This window comes from Cherax quadricarinatus, chromosome 54, assembly GCF_038502225.1.
Source record: "Cherax quadricarinatus isolate ZL_2023a chromosome 54, ASM3850222v1, whole genome shotgun sequence".
Lineage (NCBI taxonomy): Eukaryota > Metazoa > Arthropoda > Malacostraca > Decapoda > Parastacidae > Cherax > Cherax quadricarinatus.
The window spans coordinates 10,960,085-10,974,349 of record NC_091345.1 but is presented as its reverse complement, the minus strand read 5'-3'; the positions used below and the strand labels follow the sequence as shown (position 1 = coordinate 10,974,349).

At 38.1% G+C, this 14,265-nt stretch overlaps 1 protein-coding gene across 2 annotated transcripts in view; it reads right to left on the bottom strand.

Annotated features, from left to right (window-relative positions):
- Positions 1–14,265, bottom strand: part of LOC128699098 (G-protein coupled receptor 143) — a 48,754-nt gene that overhangs the window by 16,517 nt on the left and 17,972 nt on the right. For both annotated transcript variants that reach the window (XM_070096580.1, XM_070096579.1), the window contains 4 exons: positions 12,574–12,752; positions 12,155–12,307; positions 6,243–6,411; positions 2,017–2,187 (listed from right to left, as the gene is read on the bottom strand). In XM_070096580.1, coding sequence (XP_069952681.1) covers positions 2,017–2,187; positions 6,243–6,411; positions 12,155–12,307; positions 12,574–12,752 — 672 coding nt within the window. The remainder of the gene's footprint in view (positions 1–2,016; positions 2,188–6,242; positions 6,412–12,154; positions 12,308–12,573; positions 12,753–14,265) is intronic.

The window sequence follows — 14,265 nt, the reverse complement described above, 5'->3', positions numbered from 1 at the left end:
TGATCTGATATATCTGTGGCCCCTCTATAAACATGTACATCCTGAAGTCTACTCAACAGTCTTTTATCTACCAATACATAATCCAACAAACTACTGTCATTTTGCCCTACATCATATCTTGTATACTTATTTATCCTCTTTTTCTTAAAATATGTATTACCTATAACTAAACCCCTTTCTATACAAAGATAAATCAAAGGGCTCCCATTATCATTTACACCTGGCACCCCAAACTTACCTACCACACCCTCTCTAAAAGTTTCTCCTACTTTAGCATTCAGATCCCCTACCACAATTACTCTCTCACTTGGTTCGAAGGCTCCTATACATTCACTTAACATCTCCCAAAATCTCTCTCTCTCTCCTCTACATTCCTCTCTTCTTCTACACATTCATATTCTCTTTTCTCCTTCCATAACTGATCATTCAACAATACTGCTACCCCTTCCTTTGCTCTAACTCTCTCAGATACACCAGATTTAATCCCATTTATTTCCCCCCACCGAAACTCCCCTACCCCCTTCAGCTTTGTTTCGCTTAGGGCCAGGACATCCAACTTCTTTTCATTCATAACATCAGCAATCATCTGTTTCTTGTCATCCGCACTACATCCATGCACATTCAAGCATCCCAGTTTTATAAAGTTTTTCTTCTTCTCTTTTTTAGTAAATGTCTACAGGAGAAGGGATTACTAGCCCATTGCTCTCGGCATTTTAGTCGCCTCATACGACACGCATGGCTTACGGAGGAAAGATTCTTTTCCACTTCCCCATGGACAATAGAAGAAATAAAGAAGAACAAGAGCTATTTAGAAAAAGGAGAAAAACCTAGATGTATGTATATATATATGCATATGCGTGTCTGTGAAGTGTGACCAAAGTGTAAGTAGGAGTAGCAAGATATCCCTGTTATCTAGCGTGTTTATGAGACAGAAAAAGAAACCAGCAATCCTACCATCATGCAAAACAGTTACAGGTTTCTGTTTCACAGTCATCTGGCAGGACGGTAGTACTTCCCTGGGTGGTTGCTGTCTACCAACCTACTACCTACCTATTTTTATCAGTCTAAATTTTAACTGTTGTTGCCAATTTTATATTGTAATAAAGATATGTATCCATGTCAAAACCCACTAGAACTACCTATAAAATTTCTTTAAATCTATATCTGTGAGGTCATTTGGCACAATTTTTTTTTTTTCAACAAGTCAGCAGTCTCCCACTGAGGCAGGGCGACCCAAAAAAGAAAGAAAATCCCCAGAAAAGAAAATTCTTTCATCATCATTCAACACTTTCACATCACTCACACATAATCACTGATTTTGCAGAGGTGCTCAGAATACAACAGTTTAGTAGCATATACGTATAAAGATACACAACATATTCCTCCAAACTGCCAATATCCCAAACCCCTCCTTTAAAGTGCAGGCATTGTACTTCCCATTTCCAGGACTCAGGTCCGGCTATATAAAAATAACCGGTTTCCCTGAATCCCTTCACTAAATATTACCCTGCTCACACTCCAACAGCTTGTCAGGTCCCAAATACAATTCGTCTCCATTCACTCCAATCTAACACACTCACGCACGCTTGCTGGAAGTCCAAGCACCTCGCCCACAAAACCTCCTTTACCCCCTCCCTTCAACCTTTTCGAGGATGACCCTTACCCCACCTTCCTCCCCCTACAGATTTATACGTTCTCCTCTCCATGTCATTCTACTTTGATCCATTCTCTCTAAATGACCAAACCACCTCAACAACCCCTCTTCAGCCCTCTGACTAATACTTTTATTAACTCCACATCTCCTAATTTCCACACTCTGAATTTTCTGCATAAGACTTACACCACACATTGCCCTTAGACAGGATATCTCCACTGCCTCCAACCGCCTCCTCGCTGCAGCATTTACAACCCAAGCTTCACACCCATATAAGAGTGTTGGTACTACTATACTTTCATACATTCCCTTCTTTGCCTCCATAGATAACGTTTTTTGTCTCCACAAACCGAATGGCTCACCTGTTCATCAGCACTCTCGTCAATATTAGTAAGGGTTTCATCATGTTGCCAAGAAGACCTCTTCTTCCAAAACTGCTGTATTACCACCTCTGGCTTTGGAAGGTTACTCCCTGAATCCCAGCTCCGATAAACTATACAGTTGAAGACAGCTTGTAAAGGATTTAGAACTGCCTGAAAAAAAAATATCATTCATTAAAATATTAACACTGACCAAACTGGCTAAACTGTCCTCTGGTAGCATCTACAAGCTTTTTTTTTTTTTTATTATCACACTGGCCGATTCCCACCAAGGCAGGGTGGCCCGAAAAAGAAAAACTTTCACCATCATTCACTCCATCACTGTCTTGCCAGAAGGGTGCTTTACACTACAGTTTTTAAACTGCAACATTAACACCCCTCCTTCAGAGTGCAGGCACTGTACTTCCCATCTCCAGGACTCAAGTCCGGCCTGCCGGTTTCCCTGAATCCCTTCATAAATGTTACTTTGCTCACACTCCAACAGCACGTCAAGTATTAAAAACCATTTGTCTCCATTCACTCCTATCAAACACGCTCACGCATGCCTGCTGGAAGTCCAAGCCCCTCGCACACAAAACCTCCTTTACCCCCTCCCTCCAACCCTTCCTAGGCCGACCCCTACCCCGCCTTCCTTCCACTACAGACTGATACACTCTTGAAGTCATTCTGTTTCGCTCCATTCTCTCTACATGTCCGAACCACCTCAACAACCCTTCCTCAGCCCTCTGGACAACAGTTTTGGTAATCCCGCACCTCCTCCTAACTTCCAAACTACGAATTCTCTGCATTATATTCACACCACACATTGCCCTCAGACACGACATCTCCACTGCCTCCAGCCTTCTCCTCGCTGCAACATTCATCACCCACGCTTCACACCCATATAAGAGCGTTGGTAAAACTATACTCTCATACATTCCCCTCTTTGCCTCCAAGGACAAAGTTCTTTGTCTCCACAGACTCCTAAGTGCACCACTCACTCTTTTTCCCTCATCAATTCTATGATTCACCTCATCTTTCATAGACCCATCCGCTGACACGTCCACTCCCAAATATCTGAATACGTTCACCTACAAGCTTTTCTATTTGTGAATTTGCAGAGCCATGTATTATGTTGTATTTCCTACTGCTTGGATAACAGTCTCCATCAACGGCAAGTTTCTGACTCCATATAGGAAATTACCTGGACATTACAAGTCAATATTACAATTCAATTAAAAATTACCAGAGTATTCCTTAAAAATTGAGACTAGGACTACTGGATACCTAGCCCAGTACACAAAACCTCTCTGCCAACCATACCCTATCTCCTTTTGATATACAGCCTCTCCTCACTTAGTAATGAACTCGTTTACCGATGACTCGGACTTACAACGGGCTCTCTGACCAGTATACATACCTAAATAATATATATTAGAGCTGATTTCCTCTATTCTGTTTATTACAATATACGGTACACTGCTGTATAAACATTTAAAAATATACCAGAAATGTTATAAATAGTGCATTAAAACAATATTAAAGACGGTTGACACAAACCAACTACCACTAAAGTATGCCCCTCACTTAGCGATGAATTCGTTTACCGACGTGGTTTTAGGAACAGAACTTTGTCGTTAAGTGAGGAGAGGCTGTACTTTTTTTTTTTTACACACTGACTGGTTGTCTCCTACTGACGAAAAAAAAAAACATTTTCACCATCATTCATGCTATCACTGTCTTCCTAGTGGTGCACAGATATGATTGATATACTGTATTATCCTGAGCAAATCTTCTATTTGATCATTATTACATAGTTAAATTATTTATTGTTAATGGTGCACCTGGGTTAATATACATGTAATGCATGGACAGTATATTCACATTGTAAAGGCAAAATAAAATTCTTTTATTCTTGCATATTATCCAAATAGGACTAAGAATAATATTTTACATGTAAACTTTATTATCATATCAAGTCGTCTTATTTTCAAAGCAGGTTTTCCTAAGATGAATATTATCAATTAACTTGACATTTTGGTAAATCATATTATCGATCGTTTGGTATTTACCTCACTGACATCTATCTTGCTGTATCTGACATGATTATCTTTAAGGCACAATTAATGGTACTGCATCATTTTAATGGTAACTCCATTAGCTCAGATAATAAGTAATGCTCTCTAACGATTTAGAAATCATGAAAATGATTTCATATGATATCCATACCAGAAAAACACAAGGGGATTCTACACTAAGAAAGTACCCCATCTACCTAATCAGAGCCAGTATTTTACTGTGATTTAGAGTCAAGTATGTATGTGATTGTAACACCGCTCAGTGAGTCCCTATTTTCTATTTATGCTGCAAAACTTTTTACTGCCTTTACACATTATAGCATTTATCGGTATTATGGCATGGTGTAACTTTAGTTTCTATTAATAGGCAACAATCTAACCTAACCTCGGCAAAACAGTCCAATACGTGAGAAACCGACATAAAATTTAATATGACAAGTTGAAGGAAGCTAAAAAAAAATATATGGCTAACAAATAATGCACAAATGCTGCTTTTATGAACTTACAGACTCAAGGTAAACCTAATCAAAGGAATGTAAAAAGTAATGGATTCATTACAATATGAACAATATTTTAACATATTTGTCTCTTGTTAACCCTTTGACTGTCGTAGGCCCCTTTCTGAAACTGTCATTCTGTGTCGATAAATTTTTGGAAAAAACATAAATTATTTTTTCTTATGAAATGATAGAGAATCTTTTCCCGATGGTAATGACACCAAAAGTACGAAATTTGGTCAAAAACTCACAGAACTACGCTCCCACGAAGTTAGCGGTCTCGGCGACATATATGCATCGGCGATTTCGCCGACTTCGAGCCCTGTTTTTGGCCAATTCCATTGCTCCAGTTGACCAAACTAATAGCTATTTCTTTAGAACTCCATCTTTTCTATCTGTTGAGTACAAGAAACTGCCCATTTACCGATTTGAACTACCCAAGAAAGTGGTCAGAAATAGGTAATTTGGCCAATTTCATGCAAATTAAAAAAGATGCCAATTTCAAAATAGGCTCCAGAATAAGCAATGTAGACATTCTTGGCACTAAAATAACATATCCTCTGTTCATTAGTCACGTCTCTAGGCCCCTCTTATATTACTGTTGCTTTCTATTTTGATTTTTTATTCATATTAAAAAATACAAAAATTTACTGTTATGCAGACTACTGCATTATTGTAAAAATGGTATAAATAATATCAGTGCACTAGTGAAAGGATATCAGACTCCCCAGTTGAAGTGTATTGGATGTGTGGTGTGATTTACTTACTCCTGAACATTGGTAAAAATCGAACATTTCCACTACTTTGAGCTCAATTTCAAGGCTGTTTTCATTGTGAAAGTAATCAAAATCATCTCTATTTCTGTAATATGTTTTCCATTTTATCACCTGAGACCATGAAAACGAGAATACAATGATAAATACTATACGAAAATACACCTCAAAGTTGGCGTTTTAATAAAAAAAAAAACGGTCAGTTTTTTTCTCATTATGCACTGAGTTCTGCAGGATTCTTTTTATGTGTTGCACACTGATCACACAGACCCATTCTCTCACATGTGGGCCTACCAGCTTTCTCCCGCTTGATTTGAAGCCACTAGAATTTACGTGTATAAATACGTCAGAAACAGTGGTGCGTAAGACGTATATATATGACCGAAACAGTCAAAGGGTTAAAGAGCTTATTACAAAAAAGTAATTTAAAGAATCTTTGCTATATCCAGGAGTAACTGTTTCTCAGTAGACACAAATGGCAACAACTTCACTTATAAGACAACCAAATTAGCAAGTGTAATTCCTTGCCATGTTTTTAAACTGCCCATTCAATAGTCTTAACATTTGTTAGTGGCAGTGGCCACCCCATGAAGAAAAACAAGGTATGTACTGATGATAAGAGAGAACTACATCAAAAAAGAATTTCACACACAGTGTAATCCAAGGAAACAGAATCACCAACACAATGACATGTTTACTGGGCACTGACAACTGAATGTTACCGATTCAGTTCCTAAATACTTGATACAAAAGTAAATTATTTTTCCATTTTAAATTAGCATTAGTCCAAAATAAAGTCTACATTGACATGTGAGATAATATATGGTAATGATTTGAGGATAATGACACGGAAAATTTCTTACATTTAAAACTGTACTTACCATTAGGTACCAAATGATAAGAATGAAGGTTCTGGGAAGTTCATCCCATTTTGACCACAACACAATACCATTGATGATATTTGGTAACCAACAGAGATAAAAGACAGCATTGATTACTAAGAACTTCTTTCTGAGTCGATTAACCACACGTCGCTCAGACTGTGTAAATCTGTTAAGAAAGATTTAAGCTAATGCCAGTTATATATCTATTTATTTCCTAATTTATATTATAACAACAAAAGAATATACAAATGATAAACATATTTTATAGATGGTCAATTTCATTGTTAAGGATGAGAAAAAGGAGAAAAGTTTAGGGATGAATCTTATATATTACTGTTCAATGTCCCATGAATAACCCACCAGTATTGAGACCAGGAGCCTTCCACAATTAGTAATTTTCTGTGATGAGAAAATCTGTAAGATATTAAAAACAAAATTCACATAAATGTCAATGTCAAATCTAGTATATAGCTCAAATGGGCTACCACCAACCCACCTCAGGTGCTGCATATCATCTGGACTGTTATTTAGCTGGGGTTACCGGTTGTAAGAAGAGTATGTTGTGGATCTTTTTTAACCACATGAGCCATTTCTCAACAAGGTAGGGTAACTCAAAGACAAAAGCACATTCACCATCATTCATTCAATAGCTGTCTTACCAAATGAGAGCAGACATCACGAATCAAATGGCCCTTCATACAGCAACACCCAACCCATCCTTCGGAATGCAGGCACTGTACCTCCCACCCAGGCTTGAATCCAACTAACCAGTTCTGCCTGAATCCCTACACAAATATTATCTTTAACATACTATACTTACCATACCAACATATATTTTACTGGAATTTTTTTTAGCATAATTAAATACCTCAGGTGTTAAATATGATTGAAGCACAATTGTTTTCCTTGGTATTGAAAGAGGAAAAAATATGATAATTATATGGGCAGCTTCTAGCCCCACTTCTTAATTTTAAAAAATACAAACTGCACAAATAATTTTTAACCAATGTTCTGAAAATAAGAAGCTATGTTGAAGTGAGATCAATAAGGTGATAAAGCCTGGAGAGCAAATGGACTTAGCAGTTAAAAACAAGAGAGGGGAGATGTTGGATAGGAAGGTAAAGAACCTGAATGGCAGAGAGGATATATAGACAAGCTGCTGAATCATGACTCACAAAATCGTATGACATGATTGCAAACAAACCATACCACGGGCAGGGATAGAACCTGCGACGGTCTGGAGTTTTGAGACTCTCTGATCGCGGGTTCTATCCTCGCCTGTAGTATGGTTGGTTTTTTTTAAGCTGCTGAATATTTGTGATGAAGGGGAGATGGTAATTTTATGCACAGGGAAAGGAGTAACATTGTATATGAGTGAGAAGGAGCCTGAGGTGGATGTGGGGAAAGTGCACAAAGCAGGAGGTAGAATGAAATGCGGCAAAGCAGCTTTGAGTGGTTAGTATATTTGTTCAATACAATACTGTATGTGTTAAAGAAGGGTGTTGACTAATTATTCAAAGAATTAAGGGGGTAAAACAGAAAATAGGATTGCAGAGAAACAGGGAAGATTTAGGAAGGGAAAGGGATGTGCAGACTAAGTGTAAGTGAGCATTACTTAAATAAGGGTAAAGAGCTACTTGTTACATTCATGGGTTTAGAAAGTGTGTATGATAGGGTGGGTAGGAATACAGATGTTGCAGATGTATATAATAGGAAGTAGGTTTCTAAAATCAGTAAAGTTTTTTTTTTCACATACAGTGAGGTTTAGGTTAGGGAATACAGGAAGAAAGGAGACTATTTTCCAGTGAAAGCAGAACTAAGACAGGGATGTATAATGTCACCATCATCATTTTATATTTATAGATGGGGTTGTTGACAGAAATGTTAAAAGCAGGGGGAGATATAGTGTTGGAGTGGTTGGTCTTTTTGTTTAATAAATGTATGAAAGAGGGGAAGGTACCTAAGGATTGACAGAGAGCTTCTATAGTTCCCTTATATAAAGGGAAGGGGTACAAAAGAGATTGTAAAAATTACAGGGGAATAAGTTTAATGAGTATACCAGGAAAAGCGTATGGTAGGGTTATTATTGAAAGAATTAGAGGTAAGATGGAGAGTAGGATTTCGGATGAGCAAGGAGGCTTTAGAGTGGGTAGGGGATGTGTAGATCAAGTGTTTACATTGAAGCATACATGTGAACAGTATTTAGATAAAGAGAGGGAAGTTCTCATTGCATTTATGGATTTATAAAAGGCATATGATTGAGTGGATAAGGGAGCAATGTGGCAAATGTTGCAAGCGTACATATATGGAATAGGTAGTAAGTTACTAAATGCTGTTAAGAGTTTTTATGAGGATTGTGAGGCTCAGGTTAGGGTGTGTAGAAGAGAAGGACATTACTTCCCGGTAAAAGTAGGTCTTAGACAGGGATGTGTAATGTCACCGCGGTTGTTTAATATATTTATAGATGAGGTTGTAAAAGAGGTAAATGCTAGGGTGTTGGGATTAAATTATTGGGAATCAAATACAAAATGGGGGTTGACATAGTTACTTTTTGCTGATGGGACATTCAAAAGAAAAGTTGCAAAGGTGAGAGGATGAGTTTAGGAGGGTGTGTAAAGGTAGAAAGTTGAAAGTGAACATAGATAAGAGTAAGGTGATGAGGGTATCAAATGATTTAGATAAAGAAAAATTGGATATCACATTAGAGAGAGGGAGTATGGGACAAGTGAATGTTATCAGATACTTGGGAGTTGATGTGGCAGCGGATAGGTTTATGAAGGATGAGGTTAACCATAGAATTGATGAAGGAAAAAAGGTGAGTGGTGTGTTGAGGTGCATCTTTCTTCTTCTTTCAACACACCGGCCATATCCCACCGAGGCGGGGGGGCCCAAAAGAAAAAAATGAAAGTTTCTCCTTTTACATTTAGTAATATATACAGGAGAAGGGGTTACTAGCCCCTTGCTCCCGGCATTTTAGTCGCCTCTTACAACATGCACGATTTACGGAGGAAGAATTCTGTTCCACTTTCCCATGGAGATAAGAGGAAATAAACAAGAACAAGAACTAGAAAGAAAATAGCAGAAAACCCAGAGGGGTGTGTATATATATGCTTGTACACGTATGTGTAGTATGACCTAAGTGTAAGTAGAAGTAGCAAGACATACCTCTAATCTTGCATATTTATGAGACAGACAAAAGACACCAGCAATCCTACCATCATGTAAAACAATTACAGGCTTTCGTTGAGGTACATATGGAGACAAAAAAAATGTTATCTATGGAGGCAAAAAAGGGAATGTATGAAAGTATAGTGGTACCAACTCTCTTATATGGGTGTGAAGGTCAAGTTGTAAATGCTGCAGCGAGGAGGCAGTTGGAGGCAGTGGAGGTGTCCTGTCTAACAGCAATGTGTGGTGTAAATACTATGCAGAAAATTCGGAGTGTGGAAATTAGGAGAAGGTGTGGAGCTAATAAAAGTATTAGTCAGAGGGCTGAAGAGGGGTTGTTGAGGTGGTTTGGGCATTTAGAGAGAATGGATCAAAGTAGAATGACATGGAGAGCGTATAAATCTGTAGGGAAAGGAAGGCGGGGCAAGGGTCATCCTCGAAAAGGTTGGAGGGAGGGGGTAAAGGAGGTTTTGTGGACAAGGGGCTTGGACTTCAAGCAAGTGTGCATGAGCATGTTAGATGGGAGTGAATGGAGATAAATGGTTGTTGGGACCTGACGAGCTGTTGGAGTGTGAGCAGGGTAATATTTAGTGAAGGGATTCAAGGAAACCGGTTATTTTTATATAGCCAGACTTGAGTACTGGAAATGGGAAGTACAATGCCTGCACTTTAAAGGAGGGGTTTGGGATATTGGCAGTTTGGAGGGATATGTTGTGTATCTTTATACGTATATGCTACTAAACTGTTGTATTCTGAGCACCTCTGCAAAAACAGTGATTATGTGTGAGTGAGATGAAAGTGTTGAATGACAATGAAAGTATTTTCTTTTTTGGGGATTTTCTTTCTTTTTGGGTCACTCTGCCTTGGTGGGAGATGGCAGACTTGTTGGAAAAAAAAAAAAAAAAAAGATGGGATTGTCAAAGAAGTGAATGCTAGGTTTTTGGGAAGAAGTGTGGGATAAAAGATGATGGATCTGACACAAAGCAGGGGGGAGGGTTAACGATTACTCTCTGCTGATGACACAGCTCATTTAGGGGATTCTGAAGACTAAGTTATGAAGGCTAGTGGACGAATTGGGAAGGGAATGTAAAAATGGGAAATTAAAGACAAACCTAGAAAAAAGCAATGTCATGAGGGTAACAAAAAGTGTAGGTAATAAGAGACTGAATATTAGATTGGAGGTAGAGAGTACAGAGGAAATGGTACACGACCAGCCCCCTGCTCGAATGAAGCTCAGCACTCGATCAAACAGATACGGCCTGCCAGAACTTCGCTGTATACTATTTCATGTGTCTTCGCATGGGGCCTACGACAATTAGTGATAACTGCCAACCAAACAGAAAATTGGTTGGGAAGAACTTTTTCGATACTTAAACGGCGGGGCACTCGAACAGCCTTCTGGAATGAATTAAGGTCGCATACAGATATTTGGGAGTGGACGTGTCAGCGGATGGGTCTATGAAAGATGAGATGAATCATAGAATTGATGAGGGGAAAAGGGTGAGCGGTGCACTTAGGAGTCTGTGGAGACAAAGAACTTTGTCCTTGGAAGCAAAGAGGGGAATGTATGAGAGTATAGTTTTACCAATGCTCTTATATGGGTGTAAAGCATGGGTGATGAATGTTGCAGCGAGGAGAAGGCTGGAGGCAGTGGAGATGTCATGTCTGAGGGCAATATGTGGTGTGAATATAATGCAGAGTATTCGTAGTTTGGAAGTTAGGAGGAGGTGTGGGATTACCAAAACTGTTGTCCAGAGGACTGAGGAAGGGTTGTTGAGGTGGTTCGGACATGTAGAGAGAATGGAGCGAAACAGAATGACTTCAAGAGTGTATCTGTCTGTAGTGGAAGGAAGGCGGGGTAGGGGTCGGCCTAGGAAAGGTTGGAGAGAGGGGGTAAAGGAGGTTTTGTGTGCGAGGGGCTTGGACTTCCAGCAGGCATGCGTGAGCATGTTTGATAGGAGTGAATGGAGACAAATGGTTTTTAATACTTCACGTGGTGTTGGAGTGTGAGCAAAGTAACATTTATGAAGGGATTCAGGGAAACCGGCAGGCCGGACTTGAGTCCTGGAGATGGGAAGTACAGTGCCTGCACTCTGAAGGAGGGGTGTTAATGTTGTAGTTTAAAAACTGTAGTGTAAAGCACCCTTCTGGCAAGACAGTGATGGAGTGAATGATGGTGAAAGTTTTTCTTTTTCGGGCCACCCTGCCTTGGTGGGAATCGGCCAGTGTGTTAATAAAAAAAAAATACAGAGTTTCCACTGTATTTAGATATTTGGGAGTGGACATGTCAGCAGATGCGTCTATGAAAGATAAGGTAAACCATAGAATAGATGAAGGAAAAAAGGTGGGTGGCATGTTCAAGCATCCGTGGAAAGAAGTTTATCTATTGATGGGGAAAGAAAAATGTACCAGAGTATAGTGATACAAACACTTATAACCCCTGAAAGGGTTAATGGATGTGGTAGCTGAGTGTGAGCAAGGTAACCTTTATGAAGGGATTCAGGGAAACTGATAGCTGGATTTCAGTCCTGGAAGGGTAAGAGAGTTCATGCACTCTGAACGAAAGGTGGGGATCTTGCAGTTGTAGGGTAATCCGAATTGTGATATCAGCAAACTTCTGGCATGATGACTGAATAAATGATGGTGAGTGTATTTTCTTCTTTGAGTTGCATTGTCTTGGTGGGAGATGACCATTGAGGTTAAAAAAAGAAAGTACAATTAAAATAAGAAAATAAACTAACCTGCCTCTTGCTGACATAATTTGCTTTTCCACTCTGGAAAATACCAAGCAGTAGAATACTGGGTTGCCTATCATGACAACCACGATGGGGATGAATGTACTCAAGTAGTTGGGGAGGAACCGAATATATGGGTTCACATTCGTACTATGGCAGCTAAAAATAAAGATAAATGAAATACAGTATATTTCAGTTTAACCCATTTACTGATTATATTTATTAGCTTAAGTCAAAAGAAATAAATTGTTATTAGTCCTAATACTACTCTATTATTATCAACAAAATAATCCTATTCCTGAGATACTGTATCATACTGCTCCTAATTCTGTTTTATCTCCATGTGGATTTGTATAAATTAGTAAATTTAAATTCTGTACAAGAATACATTAGCTCAGGAAGTGTCTTTTCTTATGTAAACTTACTTTAGGTCTGGAAGGTACAGGATAAGAAGACCAATTAAACATAACACAAGAGGAACAGTCCAAGATACTAGGTGATAAATACGTTGATTTATCCGCTTATCCTGCATCACCAGTTTAACATCTAGTGCATACAAGAAGGTCCAGCAGTATGTAGCAGTGTAGAAGTAGTGAATCATTGCCTGAAACAATAATGGGAAATTAAAATTGGCTTGTAAGTGAAATATTTATTCATCCCATTCCAAATTATCAAAAGCATCCCAAGAACTGTAAAATATGTTGGGAAATTTAAAAAGGTAAACATTACAATTTATTAATTTTGGATATACGTACAACTTTGTTGATGATATATTAAATAACTTGCATAAAACTTCAATACTTAAGCTAGTAGGTAAAAGATTCTTACATATTTTGCAAAGAACATCAAATCAAGCAAAATAAAGTTTTAGACAACCCCCACCCACCCAAAAAAAAAAAAAAAAAAAAAAAAAAAAAAAAAAAAAAAAAAAAAAAACGAATACACACATTTAAAAATGCCACCGAAAAGAATTTCCGATTATTTTTACAAGTTACCCAAGAAAGTAAATATAATACCGTATGTGTTGATTTAGATGCTGCAAGCATCTAAATCAACACATACGGTAGTGTCTGATACCACAAAAAAAAAAAAAAGCACAAGTATGGACATGTGTGTTTAATCCCTTCACTGTTGCAACCCCCAATCCTGAAGTGTCTCCTGGTGTCGCAAAATTTCAAAAAAAAAAAAAAAAAAGCTTATGAAATGATCGAGATTGTAATGACACCAAAAACACGAAATCTGATGGAAAACTGACGGAATTATGCTCTCGCGAACTTAGCGATCTCGGCAATATTTACAAATCAGCGATTTCGCCCACTTTGAGCCCTATTTTCGGCTACTTCCATTGTTCAAGTCGATCAAACTCATAGCTATTTCTTTAGAACTCCATTTTTTCTATCGATTGAGTACAAGAAACTGCCCATTTACCGATTTCAACTACCCAATAACGTGGTCAGAAATTTGCAATTTCACCAATTTCACAAAAATTAAAAATTATGACAATTTCAAAATAAGGTTCAGAATGAACAATGCAGACATTCCCGACTCTAAAATAACATTTTCTTTGTTCATCAGTCATGTCTCCAGGCCCCTCTGATATTACTCTTGCTTTCTATTTTTAATTTTTATTCAAACAAAAAATAGAATATTTACTGTTATGCAGACTACTGTAATAATTGTATAAATAACATCAACCCATTCATGACTGCATATTAGATTGGCTAGATGGACATTTATTGGACAAAGACATCATTTGTTTACTTTTGAACATGGGCAAAAATCAAACATTTCCCCTACTTTGAGCTCCATTTCCAGGTTCTTTTTATAGTAAAATCAATCAAAATCACCTCTATTTCTATAATATGTTTTCCATTCTATCAAATGAGACCAAGAAAACGAGAATACAACCATAAATACTATACGAAAATAGACCACAAAGTCGGCATTTTAATTAAAAAAAATGGTCGGAGTTTTTTTTCTCATTATGCACTGCGTGCTCCAGAATTTTTTTTATATGGTGCGCACTGACCACACAGACCCATTCTCTCATATGTGGGCCTACCAGCTTTCTCCTGCTTGATTTGAAGCCGCTAGAATTTATGAGTATACGTCAAACA